The sequence below is a fragment of the Dendropsophus ebraccatus genome, chromosome 6 (assembly GCF_027789765.1).
Source record: "Dendropsophus ebraccatus isolate aDenEbr1 chromosome 6, aDenEbr1.pat, whole genome shotgun sequence".
NCBI classification, from domain to species: domain Eukaryota; kingdom Metazoa; phylum Chordata; class Amphibia; order Anura; family Hylidae; genus Dendropsophus; species Dendropsophus ebraccatus.
In genome coordinates this window covers 109516241-109538000 of record NC_091459.1, presented here as the reverse complement: position 1 = coordinate 109538000, position 21760 = coordinate 109516241, and the positions used below count along the sequence as shown (strand labels likewise).

General features: G+C 44.4%; 1 protein-coding gene across 1 annotated transcript; it reads right to left on the bottom strand.

Moving 5' to 3' along the window:
• Positions 1 to 9886: 9886 nt before the first annotated feature.
• LOC138795256 (galactose-3-O-sulfotransferase 2-like) lies at positions 9887 to 15625 on the bottom strand. The gene is made up of 4 exons (XM_069974250.1): positions 15585 to 15625; positions 15324 to 15419; positions 13496 to 13928; positions 9887 to 10867 (listed from the first exon to the last, which is right to left on the bottom strand). Exons 1-4 carry the CDS (start codon positions 15623 to 15625, stop codon positions 9887 to 9889), a joined length of 1551 nt encoding a protein of 516 aa, XP_069830351.1.
• Between the last annotated feature and the right edge of the window lie 6135 nt (positions 15626 to 21760).

Here is a 21760-nt window from a genome sequence, read left to right as displayed (position 1 = left end):
TACTTGGATATAGACCCCTGTGTGCTCCTCCAGTAGTATATAAACCCCCTGTGTGGTTCCCCCAGTAGTATACAGACCCCCTGTGTGCCCCACCAGTATTATATAGACCCCCTGTGTGCTGCCCCAGTAGTATACAGACCCCTGTGTGCTCCCCCAGTTATATATAGACCACCTGTGTGCCTCACAAGTAGTATATAGACCCCCTGTATGTTCCCCCAGTAGTATATAGACTCCCTGTGTGCCCCACCAGTAGTATATAGACCCCTGTGTGCTCCCCCAGTAGTATATAGCCCCCCTGTGTGCTCCCCCACTTGGATATAGACCTCCTGTGTGCTCTCCAAGTTGTATATAGACCCCATTCTGCCCCAAGTAGTACATAGACCCCCTGTGTGCTGCCCCCAGTAGTATATAGACCCCTCTGTGAATCCCCAGTAGCCTGTAGCCCCCTGTGTGCTCCCCCTGTTATATAGCCCCCCTGTGTGCTCCCCCCATTTATTTAGACCCCCGATGTGCGCTCCCCCAGTTAAACAGACCCCTGTGTGCTCCCCCTCCCATATAGTATATAACACAATAAAACAAACACTTATACTCACCTGGGTCCGGGCGTCTCCTCTTTTCTTCACTCTTGTGGCCGCAGGAATAGTTTTCCCTGCGATCACAAGAGGCCGCACTCTTCTTGTCCTGGCGCCGATGCTCCAGCGCCGGCACCACAAGGACAAAGCTGCCACTTGTGACCGCAGGGAAAACCCTTCCTGCGGCCACAAGAGGAAGGGGGCCAATGTCTCCCGCCCTGTCAGTGCTGCTGCATGTAACTATGAGCACTCATTACGAGTGCTCATAGTTACAGTTCAGATGGCAGCAGCGAGCGGGGCAGCGGCCCTGTCTAGCGGTCTTGAGCACAAGAGCGGGGCGTAGGGGCCCCCCTGGATGTTGGGGGCCCCAAGCGATCGCTTGGGGTGCTTGGTGCCAAAGACCGCCACTGGTTACAGTACCAGGACAGGTTAGTTTGTTTGGGGGGAAAAAGGTGTCTTAGGGGCGATCTAATTACAATGTACAAATATATGAATGGACAGTACAGAGATCTTTCTAGTGGTCTTTTTACTCCTAGTTCTGTAACCAGAGGGCATCCTCTACGTCTAGAGGAAAGAAGATATCACCACCAGCGCAGACAGGGAAATGGGTAAGTAACTGGTTGAGTGATAGAAAACATAGGGTGGTCATTGATGGAACATATTCAGATTGGGTTTTAGTTACTAGTGGGGTACCACAGGGATCAGTGTTGGGTCCACTTCTTTTTAATATTTTTATTAATGATCTTGTTGAGGGGCTACAGAGTAGAATCTCCATTTTTGCAGATGACACTTAACTGGATAAAGTAATCACCACAGAGGAGGATAATATCATATTGCAGAGGGATTTGGAGAAGCTGGAGGCTTGGGCAGTGAAATAGCAAATGAAGTTTAATGTGGATAAATGTAAGGTTATTCATTTGGGCCATAGAAATAATCAGTACAGTTATGTGCTAAATAATAAAACACTGGGTAAAACTGCTCCCGAAAAGGACCTGGGGGTATTGGTGGACAGTAAACTCAACTTTAGTAATCAGTGCTAGGCAGCAGCTGCTAAGGCTAATAAAATAATGGGGTGCATCAAAAGAGGTATAGATGCTAAAGATGAGAACATAGTTTTGCCTCTTTATAAATCACTAGTCAGACCACACATGGAATACTGCGTACAGTTTTGGGCACAGGTATATAAGAAGGACACAGCTGAACTAGAGCGGGTGCAGAGGAGGGCAACAAAGGTCATTAACCCCTTTGTGCTGCAGCTAGTTTGGGCCTTAATGACCAGGCTAATTTTTCAAAATCTGACCTGTCTCACTTTATGCTCTTATAGCTCAGTGATGCTTTAACGTATGCTAGCGATTCTGAGATTGTTTTTTCGTGACATATGGCACTTTATGTTAGTGGCAAAATTTGGTCACTACTTTGTGTGTTTTTTGTGAAAAACATCAAAATATCATGAAAAATTAAAAAAATTTGCATTTTATGAACTTTGAAATTCTCTGCTTCTAAAAAAAGAAAGTCGTAGCACATAAATTAGTTACTAAGTCACATTACCAATATGTCTTCTTTATTCTGGCATAATTTGGTAAACATATTTTACTTTTTTAGGGTGTTATGGGGCTTAGAAATTTATCAGCAAATTATCACATTTTCGTGAAACTGATTTTTTTAGGGACCAGTTCTTTTTTTAAATGGATTTAGAAGTCTGGTATCCTGAAAACCCCCATAAGTGACCCCATTTTGGAAACTACACACCTTAAAGAATTAATCTAGGGGTATAATGAGCATTTTAACCCTACAGGGGCTGGAGGAAAGTATTCACAATTAGGCAGGAAAAAAATTGAAAATTTTAATTTTCCAATAATATATACGTTTAGATTAAAGTTTCTCATTTTCAAAAGGAATATGAGACAAAAAGCACCCCAAAATTTGTAATGCAGGTTCTCTTGAGTACAACGGTACCCCATATGTGGGCGTAAACCACTGTATGGGCACACAGCAGGGCTCAGAAGGAAGGGAGCGCCAATTAGCTTTTCCAATGCAGATTTTGCTGAAGAAGTTTCTGAGCGCCAGGTGCGTTTGCAGAGCCCCTGTAGTGTCAGCAGAGAGAAAACCCCCCATAAGTCACCCCATTTTGGAAAGTACACCCCTCAAAGAATTCATCTTGGTGTGTGGTGACCATTTTGACCCCACAGGTATTACAGGAAAGTATTCAAAAGAAGACAGTAAAAATGAAAAACTCGAATTCTTCCAATAATATGTTCGTTTAGTTTGAAATTTCTCAATTTCACGAGGAACAAGAGGAAAAAAGTACCCCAAAATTTGTAACGCAGGTTCTCCTGAGTACAATGGTACCCCATATGTGGGCATAAACCACTGCATGGGCACACAGGAGGGCTCAGAAGGGAAGGAGCGCCAATTAGCTTTTTCAATGCAGATTTTGCTGCAGAAGTTTTCGAGCGCCAGGTGCGTTTGCAGTGCCCCTGTAGTGCCAGCGGAGTAAAATCTCGCCATAAGTCACTCCATTTTGGAAAGTGCACCCCTCAAAGTATTCATCTTGGTGTGTGGTGACCATTTTGACCCCACAGGTATTAGAGGAAAGTATTCAAAAGTAGACAGTAAAAATGAAAAACTCAAATTTTTCCAATATTATGTTCTTTTAGTTTGAAATTTCTCAATTTCACGAGGAACAAGAGGAAAAAAGTACCACAAAATTTGTAACGCAGGTTCTCCTGAGTACAATGGTACCCCATATGTGGGCGTAAACCACTGTATGGGCACACAGGAGGGCTCAAAAGGGAAGGAGCGCCAATTAGCTTTTTCAATGCAGATTTTGCTGAAGAAGTTTCCGAGCGCCAGGTGCGTTTGCAGAGCCCCTGTAGTGTCCGCAGAGTAAAATCTCCCAATAAGTCACTCCATTTTGGAAAGTGCACCCCTCAAAGAATTTATTTTGGGGTGTGGTGAGCATTTTGACCCCACAGGTGTTTGAGGAAAATATTCAAAAGTAGACAGTAAAAATGAAAAACTCGAATTTTTCCAATAATATGTTCCTTTAGTTTGAAATTTCTCAATTTCACGAGGAACAGGAGAGAAATGTCACCCCAATATATGTAAAGCAGGTTCTCCTGAGTAGAACAGTACCCCATATGTGGGCATAAACCACTGCATGGGCACACAGCCGGGCTCAGAAGGGAAGGAGCGCCAATTAGCATTTTCAGTGCAGATTTTTCTGAAGATGTTTCTGAGTGCCAGGTGCGTTTGCTGAGCCCCTGTAGTGTCAGCAGAATAGATTCCCCCCAAAAGTCACCACATTTTGGAAAGAGCACCCCTCAAAGAATTCATCTTGGTGTGTGGTGACCATTTTTACCCCACAGGTATTAGAGGAAAGTATTCAAAATTGGCCAGTAAAAATGAAAAACTCGAATTTTTCCAATAATATGTTGGTTTAGTTTGAAATTTCTCAATTTGACGAGGAACAGGAGAGAAAATTCACCCCAAAATCTGTAACGCAGGTTCTCCTGAGTAAAACGGTACCTCATATGTGGGCATAAACCACTGTATGGGCACACAGCAGGGCTCAGAAGGGAAGGAGCGCCAATTTACAGGAGCAAAACCGCAGCTAGTAATGGTTATTAGAATAGCGCAGTTACTAAAATAAAATAAAAAAAATGAAATTACAGGTAATGTGGGGTGGTTACGGGCAACCAGGGGTGGTTATGGGCAACCAGGGGTGGTTACAGGTAATCTGGGGTGGTTACGGACAACATGGGGTGGTCACGGGCAACCTGCTGTGGTTACAGGCAACGTGGGGTGGTTACAGGCAACGCGGGGTGGTTACGGGCAACGTGTGGTGGTTATGGGCAACGTGTGGTGGTCACGGGCAACGTGTGGTGGTCACGGGCAACCTGCTGTGGTTACGGCAACGTGGGGTGGTTACAGGCAACGTGGGCTGGTTACAGGCAACGTGGGCTGGTTACAGGCAACGTGGGCTGGTTACAGGCAACGTGGGCTGGTAACGGGCAACGTGGGCTGGTTACGGGCAACCTGCTGTGCTTACAGACAATCTGGGATGGTTACGGGAAACGTGGGGTGGTTACGGGCAACCTGCAGTGCTTACAGACAATCTGGGGTGGATACGGGCAACGTGGGGTGGTTACGGGCAACCTGCTGTGCTTACAGACAATCTGGGGTGGATACGGGCAACGTGGGGTGGTTACGGGCAACCTGCAATGCTTACAGACAATCTGGGGTGGTTACGGGCAACGTGGGGTGGTTACGGGCAATGTGGGGTGGTTATGGATAAACTGAAGTTCTTATAGGCAATCTGGGGTGGGTACCTGTAATCTGACATGGGCACCGCAATCTGGAGGGGGTCATTGGCAATTTGGGGTGGTCAGAGGCGACGTGTGGTGGTCAGAGGCGACGTGCGGTGGTCAGAGGCGACGTGCGGTGGTCAGAGGCGACGTGGCGTGGTCAGAGGCATCGTGGCGTGGTCAGAGGCATCGTGGCGTGGTCAGAGGCATCGTGGCGTGGTCAGAGGCATCGTGGCGTGGTCAGAGGCAACGCGCGGTGGTTACGTGCAATCTGGGGGGGTTACATGTAATCTGGCATGATTACGGGGAACCTGGGGGGGTTATGTGCAACCTGGAAGGGTTACAGACAATCTGGGATTGTTACTGATAAACTGAAGTGCTTATAGGTAATCTGGGGTGGGTACATGTAATTTGGGGTGGTTACGGGCAATCTGGAGGGGGTCACTGGCAATTTGCGGTGGTTACGGGCAACGTGCGGTTGTTACGGGCAACGTGCGGTGGTTACGGGCAACGTGCGGTGGTTATGGGCAACGTGCGGTGGTTACGGGCAACGTGCGGTGGTTACGGGTAACGTGCGGTGGTTACGGGTAATCTGGGGAGGGGTTAGGGGTAATTTGGGAGTAAACTGCAATTATTACTATAATAAAAAGTGTGTGTTTTATTTTTTTGTATGTTTGTCACTTTTTGTACTTTATACATTCATTTTCACTGTATTACTATGATTACTGTGATATTTTCTATCACAGTAATCATAGTTCAGTGACAGAGACCAAATTGGTCTCTGTCACTTTAAATTTCCAGAGCTTGGCTGGTTGTGAAGCGCATGCGCACTTCATAACCAGCCAGGACGTCGAGGAGGAAGGAGCTCCGTGGATCCGGTGAGTATATGGTGAAGGGAGGGTGACTCGGGGACGGGGGTGACAGGGGGGGTGGGGGGCGACTTGGGGGGTGGGGGGACATCACTTTTTATCCCCTGTCACCAATCATTTATGGTGACAGGGGATAAAAAGTGCCAGGAGCACATGGTACAAGCGATCAGCGGTATATAGTATATACCGCTGATCGCTTGTACCGGGACCCCACAAGGGGGTCCCCGATGACTGCCCCATGCTCTCCGCTACCTCCGGTGGCGGAGAGCATGGGGCTTTCATTCATTTTAACTTTTTAATCGCTGTGAACCGACGTTAGTCGGTTCACAGCGATTGCGGCGGCCATCTTGGAAATGATGGCCGCCGGGGGAGGGGGGTTAGTTATCGGGGCACTAGGGGGGGCTGATCTGGGGTCTGATATACACTTATTTCATCTCCCCCCGCCGTAGATTCACGGCGGGGGGAGATGAAAGGTGGCGGCGGCACCGGTAATCCTCTTTACCGACGGTCGCCGCTATAACGTTAATAGCGGCGATCGTCGGTAAGGGGGGGGGCCGGGACGGACCTCACACACTGCCCCAACCCCTCAGCTACCTCCGGTAGCCGGGGGGATGGGGTGGGAGCCGTCCCGGCCCCGCAGCCTTATTCTCTGCCATCGCCGTAAAAAGCTGATGGCAGCAGAATAAGGCCCATTAGTGACCGCCGTAGAAAGCCGTATCGGCGGTCACTAAGGGGTTAAGGGAATGGGTGGGTTACAGTACCAGGACAGGTTATCACGCTTGGGGTTATTTACGCTAGAAAAAAGACGTCTTAGGGGCGATCTGATCACAATGTACAAATATATGAATGGACAGTACAGAGATCTTTTTACTCCTATGTCTGTAACCATGACAAGGTTTCACCACCAGCATAGACACGGATTCATCACTGTACGAGCAGTAAGACTGTGGAATTCTCTGCTACATGATGTTGTCATGGCCTATTCATTAAATAAGTTTAAGGGAGGCATTGACACTTTTCTTGAAAAAGATAATATAAGTTATGGGCATTAGATTTCTCCAGGGATTGTTCTGGTTGTCATTGGAGTCGGGGGGGGGAGTTTTCTCCCTATTTTGGGGCAGTTTTCATCTGCCTCGTGGGGGGGGGGGTTGCCTTCCCCTGGATTAACACAGTAGGGTTTCCCTAGGTTGAGCCTAATGGACTCTGGTCTTCTTTAAACCTTATTAACTGTGTATGTTACCAGGGCCAGCGTTAGGGGGGGCAAAGAGGGCAGTTGCCCAGTGCCCCCATCCCCCAGGGGCCCCCTGCCCCAGTTACAGTGAGTGTTAGGTGCAGGACCGCACAGACAGCGTCCTGCAGGCTCTGGCAGTGATCTCTGGCTGCAGCTTATAGCTGCTATCAGGGGTCACACAGAGGCTACAGGACGCTCTGCTCCGGAGTGTGTAGCTTCCCCCTCCCCCTCCCTTCTGTACCATGTGATTTCCTCTCTCTTCCTGGTGAGGCTGGTGTGGAGCTGTCGGGACAATAGAGGAGAGGGCTGCAGGGTGAGGAGCAGAACCTCCTGCTGCTGCTGCCATGGACAAGGACAACTACACCCAGCATGCTGTTAGAGGGGGTAAGTATACTATACATGCAGTGTGTGTATGAATGTAGGTTTATAATGGATGAATGTAGTGTGTGTTACATGTCATGTGTATAGTGTATGGACTCTATGGTTTGGATCTGTATAATGTGTTTTCATGGATGTGTTAGTGTGTGTGTGTATATATATATATATATATATATATATATATATATATTAGTGTGTGTGTATTAGCACTGCTGACTCCAAGTGTTGAGGTGAATAGACTGTATATAGGAGCTGCAGCCATTCTCTGGTGACCACTGAGGCCGCTGATTGGCTGCAGCTCCTATGTATAGTGTATGATGATGTCACTAAGGCAACACGGTGTATTTTATTGAGAAAAAAACAAGGTGGCGGTCACTGTATGGTGGTAATATTGGTCCGTATATAGTGTCTGTATATAGTGTGTATAGAGAGTTATTACCGCCATAGAGGGACCGCCACATAATGACTCTATATACACTATATACAGACCAATATTACTGCCATAGACTGACCATCACATAATGCATAATGACTCTATATATATACTATATACAAACCATTATTACCACCATAGAGTGACCGCCACATGATATTGGTCTGTATATAGTGTATATACAGTCATTATGTGGTGATCACTCTATGGCAGTAATATTGGTCTGTATATAGTGTATATATAGTGTCATTATGCAGTGGTCAGTCTATGGCGGTAATATTGGTCTGTATATAGTGTATATAGAGTTGTTTCCGCCATAGAGTGACCGCCACATAATGACTCTATATATACACTATATACAGACCAATATTACCGCCATAGAGTGACCGCCACATAATGACTCTATATACACTATATACAGACCAGTATTACCGCCATAGACTGACCGCTGAATAACGACTCTATATACACTATATACAGACCAATATTACTGCCATACAGTGACCGCCACATGATATTGGTCTGTATATAGTGTGTATATAGAGTCATTATGTGGTGATCACACTATGGCGGTAATATTGGTCTGTATATAGAGTCATTATGTGGTGGTCAGTCTATGGCGGTAATATTGGTCTGTATATAGTGTATATAGTTATTATGTGGTGGTCACTCTATGGCAGTAATATTGGTCTGTATATAGAGTCATTATGTGATGGTCACTCTATGGCGGTAATATTGGTCTGTATATAGTGTATATAGAGTCATTATGTGGTGGTCACTCTATGGCAGTAATATTGGTCTGTATATAGTGTATACAGAGTCATTATGCGGTGGTCAGTCTATAGTAGTAATATTGGTCTGTATATAGTGTATATAGAATCATTATGTGGCGGTCATGGTGTGGTGCTAATATTGGCGTGTATATAGTGTCATTATGGGGCAGTCACTTTATGGTGGTAATATTGGCCTATATATAAGAAAAGTTTTCTTCAATAACGGTATGGAGGTAATATTTGGTCCTGATAGAGTGATTTTTTATTTTATTTTTTAAAACAATGCATATAAATAGTTTTTGTGTTTACACCACTAGCGGCGGTCCTGACATGTAGCGGCAGTCCCCGCATGTGGCGGCAGTCCCCGCATGTGGCGGCAGTCCCGGCATGTGGCGGCAGTCCCGGCATGTAACCTTCTGAATTAACTCAATGTGACTAAGGGCCCTAATATACAGAGCAAAAATTGTCCTAACCTGGCCGATATCTCTCTGTGTATATAGAGACAACTGTAATCAGCTGATCATTGTCTTTTGGCAAGTATAAAAATCATTGTCTGATGATTGTGCGTATAACATAATAAAGCTGTTACTTACCTGATCATGTTCCCCGGTGTCCTCAGGCCTTGTCTGTTCGTTACGGCCAGTGATTGGCTGAACGGCCTGTCACCTCAGAGAGAGGACCAGAAGTGAGAGCTGGGACTGGGGGATCCCACAGACAAGGCCTGAGGACATGGGGGAACGTGATCAGCTAGTATATATCTTCATTGTTCACTATATACAGCAAGGGCTGCACACACATCACTAATGAGATATAAAATCTCATCTGGCCCTGTCCTCCCCATACACAGGAATGTTCGGCACAGCTGAGCGTTTCTGTGTTCTCTATAGGAGGGGTAAGCCATAGCCAGACAGATCTGATGACTGCTTGTCTCTCTGAGAACAAAGAGGTTGGATGTTGATTTTCCATCAAGCCCAACCCCATATGTCCACTGATATCATGTCAGAGGACTGTACAAAGTGCCCCATTCACCTTACACTGATGGCCGAACCCACCACTAGCAGCCGGTACCACCAACAAGTGTATGGGAACCTTACATTGCTGCTACAATATTTCAGCATTTGGGGCCCCACTTTGCTCAACTTTGCCCAGGGCCACATTTAGTCTAAAACCGGCCCTGTATGTTACTATGTAAGATTTCACCATCAGCACAGACAGGGATTCTTCACTGTACAGTGAGACTATGGAACTCTCTGCCACATGATGTTGTCATGGCTAATTCATTGAACAAGCTAGAGAGAGAGATATAATACTACAAGATAGGTACTAGATTTCGGGAAATTGTGTGTTGATCCGGGATTTTTTTCTTATTGCCATATATGGATTCAGGAAGGAATTTTTGCCCTGATATGGGGCAATCCGCATCCGCCTCTTAAAGTGTTTTTTTGCCTTCCTCTGGATGGACTTAGCAGAGATTAGGTTGGTCCTGACTGATTTTTGTCCTTTTTGCACCTTGTCCACCATATGTGTTTTAGTTTTATTTCTAATCTGATTGACCCACAACAGGTTAGTATATTGTATTTCTGGAATAACAAGTCTATGACATAGGAAGCGATCCCCTTTGTCTAGCTCCGGCTTCAGCCTATATCCAAGAATGGTGATGGAATCAGGCTGATACGGAACTATTGATTTGTCTTTGATGTTACTTGCTTCCACTTGGCCATACAGACATTTCTCAGAAACCTGCGCTCTTCTATTTCTTAGCTCCCTCACTTCGCTCTCCATACGTTCCCTCCCAAACTTGTCCACGCGATTCCAAAAGGAATTATTAAAGTAGACGTACAATTGCCAATCCAGCTGGTTCCAAGTTCTTATTTTCTCCTTGGTCTCCACAGAGAGAACATGTCTGCTGGTTGTCTTTCTAATATTGAGAGGAAAAGACAGGACATCATCAAATGTCCAACAGAGGGCATGTCGGAGGAGCACCAGAGACTCATCGAAGTATTCAGTCATCAGGACCAGATCAAACATTGCATCCACCACATTACACAGCAGATTGCTGTGCTCCAATGACTCAGGTCCATTGTGGTTAAAACCAAGATCAAAGGTCATGAGGTTTTTAGCATAAGCACTATCTGATTCATGACTGCGATATAGTCTGCTGGTGTTATTTAGGAAGTCTTCTAAACTTGTAGAGGAATTGAAGGAACTTGAGCGTCTGTTGTATGCAAAGGATGATTCCATCAGGGTCTCTGGGTTCCTCAGAATGGTAAAATAGAAGGTATCACTGGGCATGACCTTTTCTATCTGTAATATAGTAATATAATACTGTATCATTTATCAGGCAAAATAACATTTTCTAACAATGTCAGTGTTCAGTTGCAGAATATCTCTGTGCATATATATATATATATATATATATATATATATATATATATATATATATATATCCTAGACCGAAGATGTATCTTAAAGGTTGTGTTCACCAACCTATTCTATAGGATTTAACAGGGAGAATAGGGCAGAATGGAGCGCTATTCTTCCCCTGTGACAGACCCCATTATAATTTAATAGGGCCCCACAGGCGTTACTGTCCTGATGTGTAACAGAAACCATAACCGTAATGTGAACAGAGCCTTAAAGGGGTTTTCCAGGGTTACAAAAAGCACAGTGGTGTTGTTTCTGAAAGAAAACTGCCATACTTTTCTATACCTTGATAACCTTTTTAAGAAGCAAATAAATTTATTTCTTAGCTTTTATTAGCTCTCTAAGTGAAGCATCGGGGGATCCTCTTCTACACAGTACTTACCGGAGCAACTAAGCGGAACCATGGCACCCCACCAGCTGTTCTTTCTCAACGTATGCAACAGTGTTATGTTTGTAGCACAACCATACATAGTGAGCATACACCTGTATCATTAAGGCTGGTGATCACTGGGAGTGCAACATGTGCAATACACCACTTTTTCAGCTTAGTATTTGTATTAGGCACACATTAGTTCACACATTTTTTTTTCATCCGTATTTTCAAAAAACTGATGCATTAGTGTGCATCCATTTTCATCTGTTTTTCCATTGACTTCCATTATAAAAGAAATGGATCAAAACGCATCCCTTTCTTTTTTAACGTACACAAAAATAAGGTCAGCTACGTCTTTGTGTCTTTGTGTCTTTGACACAAAGCTACGTCTTTGTGTCTTTGTCTTTGTCAGCTACATGCATTTTGATCTTTTTTTTTATAATGGAAGTCAATGGAAAAACTGATCAAAACAGGTGCACACAAATGCATCAGTTTTTTCATCTGTTTTTCATCTGTTTTGCAAAACAAAACGTAGTGCGAACCCAGCCTAAAAGTGCCTTCACACGTAGCGTATCGCTGCATATTTAACGCTGCGTTTTTATCGCTGCTTTTTTGGTGCGATTTTTACATGCGAGTTTTGATTTTCATGTAAAAGGCAAAACTCATGTGTAAAAATCGCACCAAAAACGCAGCGATAAAAATGCAGCGATAAAAATGCAGCGATACGGTACGTGGCAAGCTACCCTAACACAGATATATCAGCTCCCAACTGCATGCAGTATAGAGGACCTAGACACATTATCTCTTTCCCTCCTTATATACACCATCCTTACCAGATACAGTATACAGGTGAATACTTATCTGGGGGGGGGGGGGGGGTTAGCTATGATTCTGTCTCCCGTCTCCCAGGTATAAATTCTATCATCTTTCTCCATCATAGGTATAATACCATACCCACATATATCTTATCCCACAAAAGTTATACAAATTACCAATATACACTTATTACGGGAAATAAAGCTTGCTTATAAAGTGCTTTTTTCCCTGCACTTACTACTGCATCAAGGCTTCATTTCCTGGATAAACATGGTGATGTCACTTCCTGGATAACATGGTGATGTCACTTCCTGGATAACATGGTGATATCACTTCCTGGATAACATGGTGATGTCACGACCCGACTCCCAGAGCTGTGCGGGCTATGGCTGCTGGAGAGGATGATGGCAGGGGGATGCTCAGTATCCTGTGTCCCTCAGTGTCCCCCTGTCATCATCCTCTCCAGCAGCCACAGCGCGCACAGCTCTGGGAGTCGGGTCGTGACATCACCATGTTATCTAGGAAGTGACATCACCATGTTATCCAGGAAGTGACATCACCATGTTATCCAGGAAGTGACATCACCATGTTATCCAGGAAGTCTCCCGTCTCTCAGGTATAAATTCTCTCATCTTTCTCCATCATAGGTATAATACCATACCCACATATATCTTATCCCACAAAAGTTATACAAATTACCAATATACACTTATTACGGGAAATAAAGCTTGCTTATAAAGTGCTTTTTTCCCTGCACTTACTACTGCATCAAAGCTTCATTTCCTGGATAAACATGGTGATGTCACTTCCTGGATAACATGGTGATATCACTTCCTGGATAACATGGTGGTGTCACGACCCGACTCCCAGAGCTGTGCGGGCTATGGCTGCTGGAGAGGATGATGGCAGGGGGATGCTCAGTGTCCTGTGTCCCTCAGTGTCCCCCTGTCATCATCCTCTCCAGCAGCCACAGCGGGCACAGCTCTGGGAGTCGGGTCGTGACATCACCATGTTATCTAGGAAGTGACATCACCATGTTATCCAGGAAGTGACATCACCATGTTATCCAGGAAGTGACATCACCATGTTATCCAGGAAGTGAAGACTTGATGCAGTAGTAAGTGCAGGGAAAAAAGCACTTTATAAGCATTTCCCGTAATAAGTGTATATCGGTTATTTTGGGGGACGATACAATACAATACTTAAATAAAAAAAATTCCGGACTTCTAATTTAAGCCAGGTTAGTGTATTATAATTATTGCAGTATATATTCTATTAATACTATAGGGAATGTAGCATAACATTAAGCCAAGAGATACCTCTGTGAGACGGAAGCGCATGTGATGGCACATGATGTTGAACTTCTGCAGTTGTTTGGAAGAGAAGCCATATACATTGTGTACTGAGAAGTATTCTGGGTACATATAGTTGTATTTTTCTTTTGGGAAAGCGAATGTCAGGTTATGAAATTCCCCATAGCGGAAGAGCATATTCATTATAGTACTGCTCCCCGCCTTGTGCATTTTCAGGAAGAATATGTGTGATCGGGGTTGGCAGGAGGTCTTCTCTCTGTAAAGCGTCTGGTTGATGGGCTTCTTGCTCAGAGCTTTTTTATGCATCTTCAACATCTCCAGAAGCTCCAGCAGCTCCTTCCAGTCTGATTCTAATAGATCCTCCTTACTGAGATATTCTTCCAGTCTCGATAACATTTTTAGGTTCTGTTCATCATATCTGTATGCTGGAGGTGAAAACCTACTCGAAAGAACAAAAAGTATTTGTAGAATAATCTGGTTCCTAATTACTTATAGTGCAGGAAACAATTATTTAACCCTTTAAACTCCCTACTTCATCCACCAGTGCACATTACCATGTATTCCCAAAATGTATTGATTGTTACATATTGTATTATGCCATGGTTAGGCTATGTTCCCATTATAACTTTTTCTGGACATTGAATGGCCGCCTTTTTGGACAGCCGTCATTCTGGAATAATGGCTGTTATTTGCCGTAAATATGACAGCCGTCCAAAAACCTGGACGTAGTAGGAACACAGCCCTAAGAAGTTATTACACTGAAGCCAAGTCTTATATGCTCCATTCCTGGGACTTAGATACACCACGTATGACGTACGTAGCTTACATTACCTTTTTGTTACTTTGTATAAGATTGTAGGCTGTAGCCTTCAATAAGTGGGGTTAAGACGAATGCAAAAAACTATTTACACCTACATTTTACATGTAAATGTTGGATAAGTGACTGCTGGCGTCCCGGATCTTTAGATATCAAAGGGGTCAGATGTATTTAAATGGTAAACCTCCGGCCCTCCAGCTTTTGCAAAACTACAATTCCCATCATGCCTGGACAGCAAAAATATTAGCTCAATGAGGTTAACAGAGAAATTCTAATAAAACGGAAGTCATTGTTAGGCTATGTTCATACTGCACTGCGTTGAACTTTATGGGGACCAACGGCCATTGTTCACACATTGTATTAAACAATTGCCATTGTTCTCCTACGGCCGACATGTCTATTATTTGTGGCCTCTAATGCAGAAACAACGGCCGTTAATCCCACTGTGTCCACACAATATATGGTCGTTCTGCTGACCGTACATTGCACGGACTCAATGGTTAATTGGATTTCAGGCACACCCAAATGTGCTTGCAATCCAAATAAAATAAAATGATGTTCCTGCGGCGGATAGTAATTTCAGCCGCAAAGAACAAGCCAAACAGTGGCCTTTGTTTATACACTGTGTGAACATAGCCTAAATATTTATTGGGGAAATGTTCAGACTTTACCACACCACAACCTGATCAGGTGAGTAACAACTCATGGAGATTCATCATCGCTACCTACTCTCAATGAGAGGGCTTGATCGGTCAGCTTAGCATCTAGTAAGCCACTAAAATTCTGTTAGTTATGAATGTAGGGGAATAAGACACCACCATCCAAAATAAGGATATTTTATATTGTGTCTGTATAGATAAAGGGTGCCCTACTAGAAAAGTCCTGCTCGTGTATATGTAATAAGTGTCACAAGCACCAGTGTGAATTTAGTTTACAGAAATTAGATTAAAAAAAACATTAGACCAATTGATATTGAAAAAAGTAATGATCACAATAATGCAATGATCACCTCCTTACCTTTGTACTACATCAAGGTCATAAAACATCAAAATGATCATTGATATTCCAAAGAAGGTGACCAAAGCATACATCAGCTTCAAGGTGCTCAGATTGCTGTAGGAAAAAGCAAAAATGGTAAATAAAGTAAATTGTGGTTTTGGAAAGAAAAATATTTAAATACTAATTATGAGTGTGGGGAGCGTGTGGCGAGGGGGCGGATCGGTGGGTGGTCCGCTCAATTTGACATTTTTTCTGCTGAAAAATGTTAAAGAAACCTACGCCAGCTCTGATCCGGCATAGGTTTCACCATGTAGAGGCATTGCACCTCTACATAAATCCAAGGAGCATTGGCGCTGCAGGGACATTTTTAAGCCTGACGCAAAAAACTTAAACAAACACTAGTGACCGGTTTACAGATGGGTATTCTTTCCTGCTGTGGAGATTTTTGGCTTGGCATACATAGAAACATAGAGGACTGTTGGCAGAAGATCACCTGGCCCATCTAGTCTTCCCTTATATCATTTCTTAGGATAGATACATGCTTATCCCAGGCAGGTTTACATTCAGTTATTGTAGATTTATCAACCACATCTGCTGGAGGTTTATTCCAAGTATATACTACTCTTTCAGTAAAGTAATATTCTCTCACGTGGCTTATGGTCCTTTCCCCAACTAACCTCTCACTGTGTCCTCTTGTTCTTGTGTTCAGTCTCTAATAGAAACCACTTCCCTTCTGAACCTTATTTAGATGTTTAATATATTTAAAGGTTTCAATCATGTCCCCCTTTCCCTTCTTTCCCTCAGACTATAAAGATTTGGATCCTTAAAGCTATACTGTATCCACCAATCCCCCCCCCAACCACTGGTACCATCTGATTGATGAGAGTTAGTTCTTCCTGGTCGTGTGTTTTAAAATGTGCTGGGGTCTTGATTAGGGTAAAAAAATATCTTTTTATCTGCATCAGCCGAGTCAATGAGGTTTGGCACGTGCACTGTTTAGACAAGTGATGAATAGAGGAAATAGAGGGCGTTCCTAATGATGAGGAGGGCGTGAGGAAGAAAAGAGAGGCATCGCTGGGGCACAGACACTCTAGGCCACGCCGCCATACCTCATTGACTCGGCTGCTGCAGATTGAAAGATCATTTTTTACCATAACCAAAGCACTGGGCGCATTTTGGAAGACACGATCGAGAAGGAATCTTATCCAATTGATGGTACAAGAGGTTTGGGGAGGTGGGTTGGAGGACACAGTATCACTTTAGGGCCCTATTCCGCGGGACGATTATCGTTCACATAATCATTAACGATAAACGATCAAAACAACTGCTAGTGCGAAAGACCTGAAATCGTTCACCCATTTGCATGGAAAGATAATCGTTACTTATGATCGTTCTTGCGGTTGTCTTGTCGTCGCTATTGCATTCGTCACTACTGCGAACAACCGAACGACGTCTTATTCAGTGCGATCGATTAGCGAACGAGCAACGATAAAAATAGGTCCAGGTCTTATTAAACGATCAACGATTTCTCGTCCGGTCGTTAATTGTTAACTGCTATTTAAACGAATTATTATCGTTTAGATTCGAACGATTTAACGATAATCGTCCCATGGAATAGGGCCCTAAGTCTTTCCTGATATGTTTTATGCCTGACACCCTCCACCATTTTTGTAGCCCTTTGTACCCGTCCTATTTTATCAATATTTTTTAGTAGGTGAGGTCTCCAAAACTTGACACAGTATTTCAGTATACTAGTCATGCCCTAAAATTCCTAGTTGGAGCAGAAAGAGAAAACTAACCTGAAAAGTGGTGTGAGAGCTACTTTGCATATCCTCTCTGACCTGTTTGTGTAATGCAGGGGTGGGGAACCTTTTCCATGTTGAGGGCCGGTCGGGCCTTAATAAAATCATTCGAGGGCCGCACTCATTCGAGGTGCGCGGCAGTTAGTAGCAGGGGTTTGCAGCACCCGAACAAGGCAAAGTATTGTTCCCCTAATGCCCCTGCTATTGTAGTTAACCCTCTGTGATGCCCCTTGTACCTGATTTGAATCCTTAGTGATGCCCCTGGTAGCCTAGTTAACCCCCCAGCCATGTCCCTCGTGGCCTAGTTAACTCCTCAGTCATGTCCCTGGTAGCCTAGTTAACCCCCCAGCCATGTCCCTCGTGGCCTAGTTAAAGGGGTTGTCCGGCGATAAAAAATTATTCACAGAATAACACACATTACAAAGTTATACAACTTTGTAATGTATGTTATGTCTGTGAATGGCCCCCTTCCCCGTGTCCCACCACCCCCACCCGTGTACCCGGAAGTGTGGTGCGCTATACATTACCTGTCGCGTGCCGACCACGGTCTCCGATCGTCAGCAGTGACGTCTTCTTCGGGAGCTTGGCGGATCTTCCCGAGTGCCGGCCGCCCTCTGCAGCGTCATCCAAAGCTCAGCCGCGATTGGCTGAGCATAACTGTGCCCAGCCAATCGCGGCTGAGCAGCTGATGACGTGGCCGCGTCATCAGCCGCTCAGCCGCGATTGGCTGAGCACAGTTATGCTCAGCCAATCGCGGCTGAGCTTCGGATGACGCTGCAGAGGGTGGCCGGCACTCGGGAAGATCCGCCGGCCTCCCGAAGAAGACGTCACTGCTGACGATCGGAGACCGTGGACGACACGACATGCGGTGAGTATAATGCACCACACTTCCGGGTCTAGCGTGGGTGGGGGGAAACACGGGGAAGGGGGCCATTCACAGACATAACATACATTACAAAGTTGTATAACTTTGTAATGTGTGTTATTCTGTGAATAATTTTTTATCGCCGGACAACCCCTTTAACTCCTCAGTCATGTCCCTGGTAGCCTAGTTAACCCCCCAGCCATGTCCCTCGTGGCCTAGTTAACTCCTCAGTCATGTCCCTGGTAGCCTAGTTAACCCCCCAGCCATGTCCCTGGTGGCCTAGTTAACTCCTCAGTCATGTCCCTGGTGGCCTAGTTAACTCCTCAGTCATGTCCCTCGTGGCCTAGTTAACTCCTCAGTCATGTCCCTGGTGGCCTAGTTAACTCCTCAGTCATGTCCCTGGTGGCCTAGTTAACCCCCCAGTCATGTCCCTGGTGGCCTAGTTAATCCCCCAGTCATGTCCCTGGTAGCCTAGTTAACCCCCCAGTCATGTCCCTGGTGGCCTAGTTAACCCCCCAGTCATGCCCCTGGTGGCCTAGTTAACCCCCCCCCCCAGTCATGTCCCTGGTGGCCTAGTTAACCCCCCCCCCAGTCATGTCCCTGGTGGCCTAGTTAACCCCCCCCCCCAGTCATGTCCCTGGTGGCCTAGTTAACCCCCCCCCAGTCATGTCCCTGGTGGCCTAGTTAACCCCCAGTGTCTGCCCCAAATGAAAAAAATAAACATCCCACTCACCTTTCCTCCGCTCCCACGCTGTCCAGGTCCTCTTCTCCCTCCTCTGTGCCGGTCTTCTCCTGCAGGCGGCGCGCGATGAAATGACGTCATCGCGCGCGGCCCGCAGGATTCAGAAGACGTGCGCCGCGCTGGTGAGGCAGGAGCCGGCATACAACACATCTTCCTGTGTCTGTGCCAGCTCCTGCCTCACCAGCGCGGCGCACGTCACAGGAGGGCAGGAGTCAGAAGATGTGCACCGCTCTGAGGGGAAGGAGCCGGCACTCACAGCATCCTCCTGGCAGCTGTCACAGACACAGGAGGATGCCGTGTGTGTCGGCTCCTTCTCCTCCAGAGCGGCGCATGTCACAGGGGAGCCGCGGGCCACATCCGGAGGTGTCAGGGGCCGGATGCGGCCCGCGGGCCGGAGGTTCCCCACCCCTGGTGTAATGCATGGTAGTTATTTATCCTGCACGGTGTACTAAAAAAAAAAGCCCTGAAAAAGGAATGGCAAAATTGCTGTTTTATGGCCAACTTGCCTCCTACAAAATAGAATTAAAGGAGTAGCTTAGCAAAAAAAAAATTCTTTCCAATGAACTGGTACTAGAAAGTGCAGAGATTTATAATTTCCTTTTATTACAAAAATCTCAAGTCTTCCAGTACTTATCAGCTGCTGTTTGTTCTGCAGGAAATGGTGTTTTCCTTCCAATCTGACACAGTGCTCTCTGCTGCCACCTGTGTCTATCACAGGAACTGAACTCCTTCTCTCTATACTGGAAAGCATACACTACTTCCTGCAGGACATACAGCAGCTGGCGATTTTTTAATGAAAGTAAATTACAAATCTCTGGCACTTTCTGGCACCAGATGAATTTTTTTTGCTGAACTACCCCTTTAAAAGCAATCAAAAAATGTAACATATCCACACATGGTATCAATGAAAAGTAATTATGAAAAAACTGTATAAATTATTGCCATACAGTGCGGCAGTAACCAACTTATAAAACTTCATATGCCGTAAAGTCTAAATCCATAAGAAACTATTTCTTAAAATAAAAATAAACAATTAAAATACAGTTAGTTAATTACCGGTTTTTTTCGCTTTATAAGACGCACCTGGCTGTAAGACGCACCCCTGATTTGGACCACTGAAAACAGGAAAAAATTATTTCATGCTAATTAAACTTCCCTGGTGGTCTAAGGTCATGAAGGGGATAATGCAGTGAAGGGGTCAAAGTTAAAATAATTTAAATAACAGTGCCTTGTATCTACACATACACAGCTGCTGCATGCACAACACACACTCAGCTCTGCTACACCTTATATAAGATATTTTCTTGATAAAAAGTGCGTCTTATAAAGCGAAAAATGGTATATGTCCCTCAAAATAGAGCGCCTGAAAAATACAACCCACCCTGCAAAAAAGCCCTGATGTCGCTGTATCAATGGAAAAATTTATAACAATATGGCTTTTCGATTGTGACGATGGAAAAAGAAAATCCTGTGAGTCCAGAAAGGCTAAAAAGAGGCAAGTGGTCATGGTGTTAAAGGCTCCGGTTATGTTCAACCAGAGAGGACGGACCGGTTACACCAGACCTGCAGGGACTCTTCACCTATAGGATTTTTCTATAAATTATTGGTGCTGTTCACTTACTGATACACTATGGGGGAGATTTATAAAAGGGTGAAAATATACACCTGGTGTAAACTGCCCACAGCAACCAATCCCAGCTCCACGTATATTCTACCAGAGGTGTGAGGAGCTGTGATTGGTTGCTGTGGGCAGTTTACTCCAGGTGTATATTTTCACCCTTTTATAAATCTCCCCCTGAGTGTTAAAACAATGACATTATTATCTATTATCCATGAAACATTTGACATCATAGTAATTTTACCCTATTTGTTATGTGATTTGTTACTGTGTCTTATATCCTACATACTGTATAGTGCAGCAAAGCAGACCTGTGGGGGTATAGCTACTACGCAGTATGCTAAAATTATTATGTTAATTTGTTTTCCCTAAGACCCATTGGCATCACAACATATGGTCTTGTGATGCCAATGGGACGTAAGGGGAATATAGAATTACTGACAACTATAGATGACTGTTATCCCTGGCATGTTTCTGATCAGTTTTAGGGTCCTATTACATGGAGCGATTTTTAACGATTAACGACTGGCGATAAACTATCGCAAACGAGATTGTTTATCGCTAACCTGATATGGTTCACCATATTACACAGAACGATGGTCGTTAGTTACAATCGTTACTACAGTCGTTACTGCGATCGTTACTATGATTGTTATTGGAATCGTTACTATGATCATTTATTCCTTCTGATCTCAGCAAAACAATGGACAATGTGCAATTACACTGAACGATTAGTGAAAAAATGCGGGACTTGAGCGAACGATTGTGAAATTAGAGCAAACAATTAGCGAACAACTAACGATATTTTTAGGTTCAGATCTAAATCAACGATCAACGACATATGAAGGGTTTGGGTAAATTAAGAAAATTGTTTCCCTACTAATCCTCTGTTGACTTTCCTGACTCTAGTAATTTGATAGCAGGAACAGTGTAGTCTTCATAATTATTCTTGCCCTCAGCAATTCTACTACTACAAAGGAGGCTTCTCAGCCCCAGTACAAGCCAATGGAATACAGTATGTCAGGATTTGTTGGGACAGGTAATGGTAGATCCGTCATATGTTTGATGACTCTGCGGCAGCACAGTTCCCCGTCCTCCTCACTGCAATGAATGTAAATATGGGGAATATCATAAAGCAACCAAAAGCCTTTTTGAAACTCTACACTTCAAACCAAGGTGAAACCATAAGTATATACAAAACATAGCAGGGAGGATAGATATATGTGAATAGATAGATAGATAGATAGATAGATAGATAGATAGATAGATAGATAGATAGATAGATAGATAGATAGGAGATAGATAGATAGATAGATAGATAGATAGATAGATAGGAGATAGATAGATAGATAGATAGATAGATAGATAGATAGATAGATAGATAGGAGATAGATAGATAGATAGATAGATAGATAGGAGATAGATAGA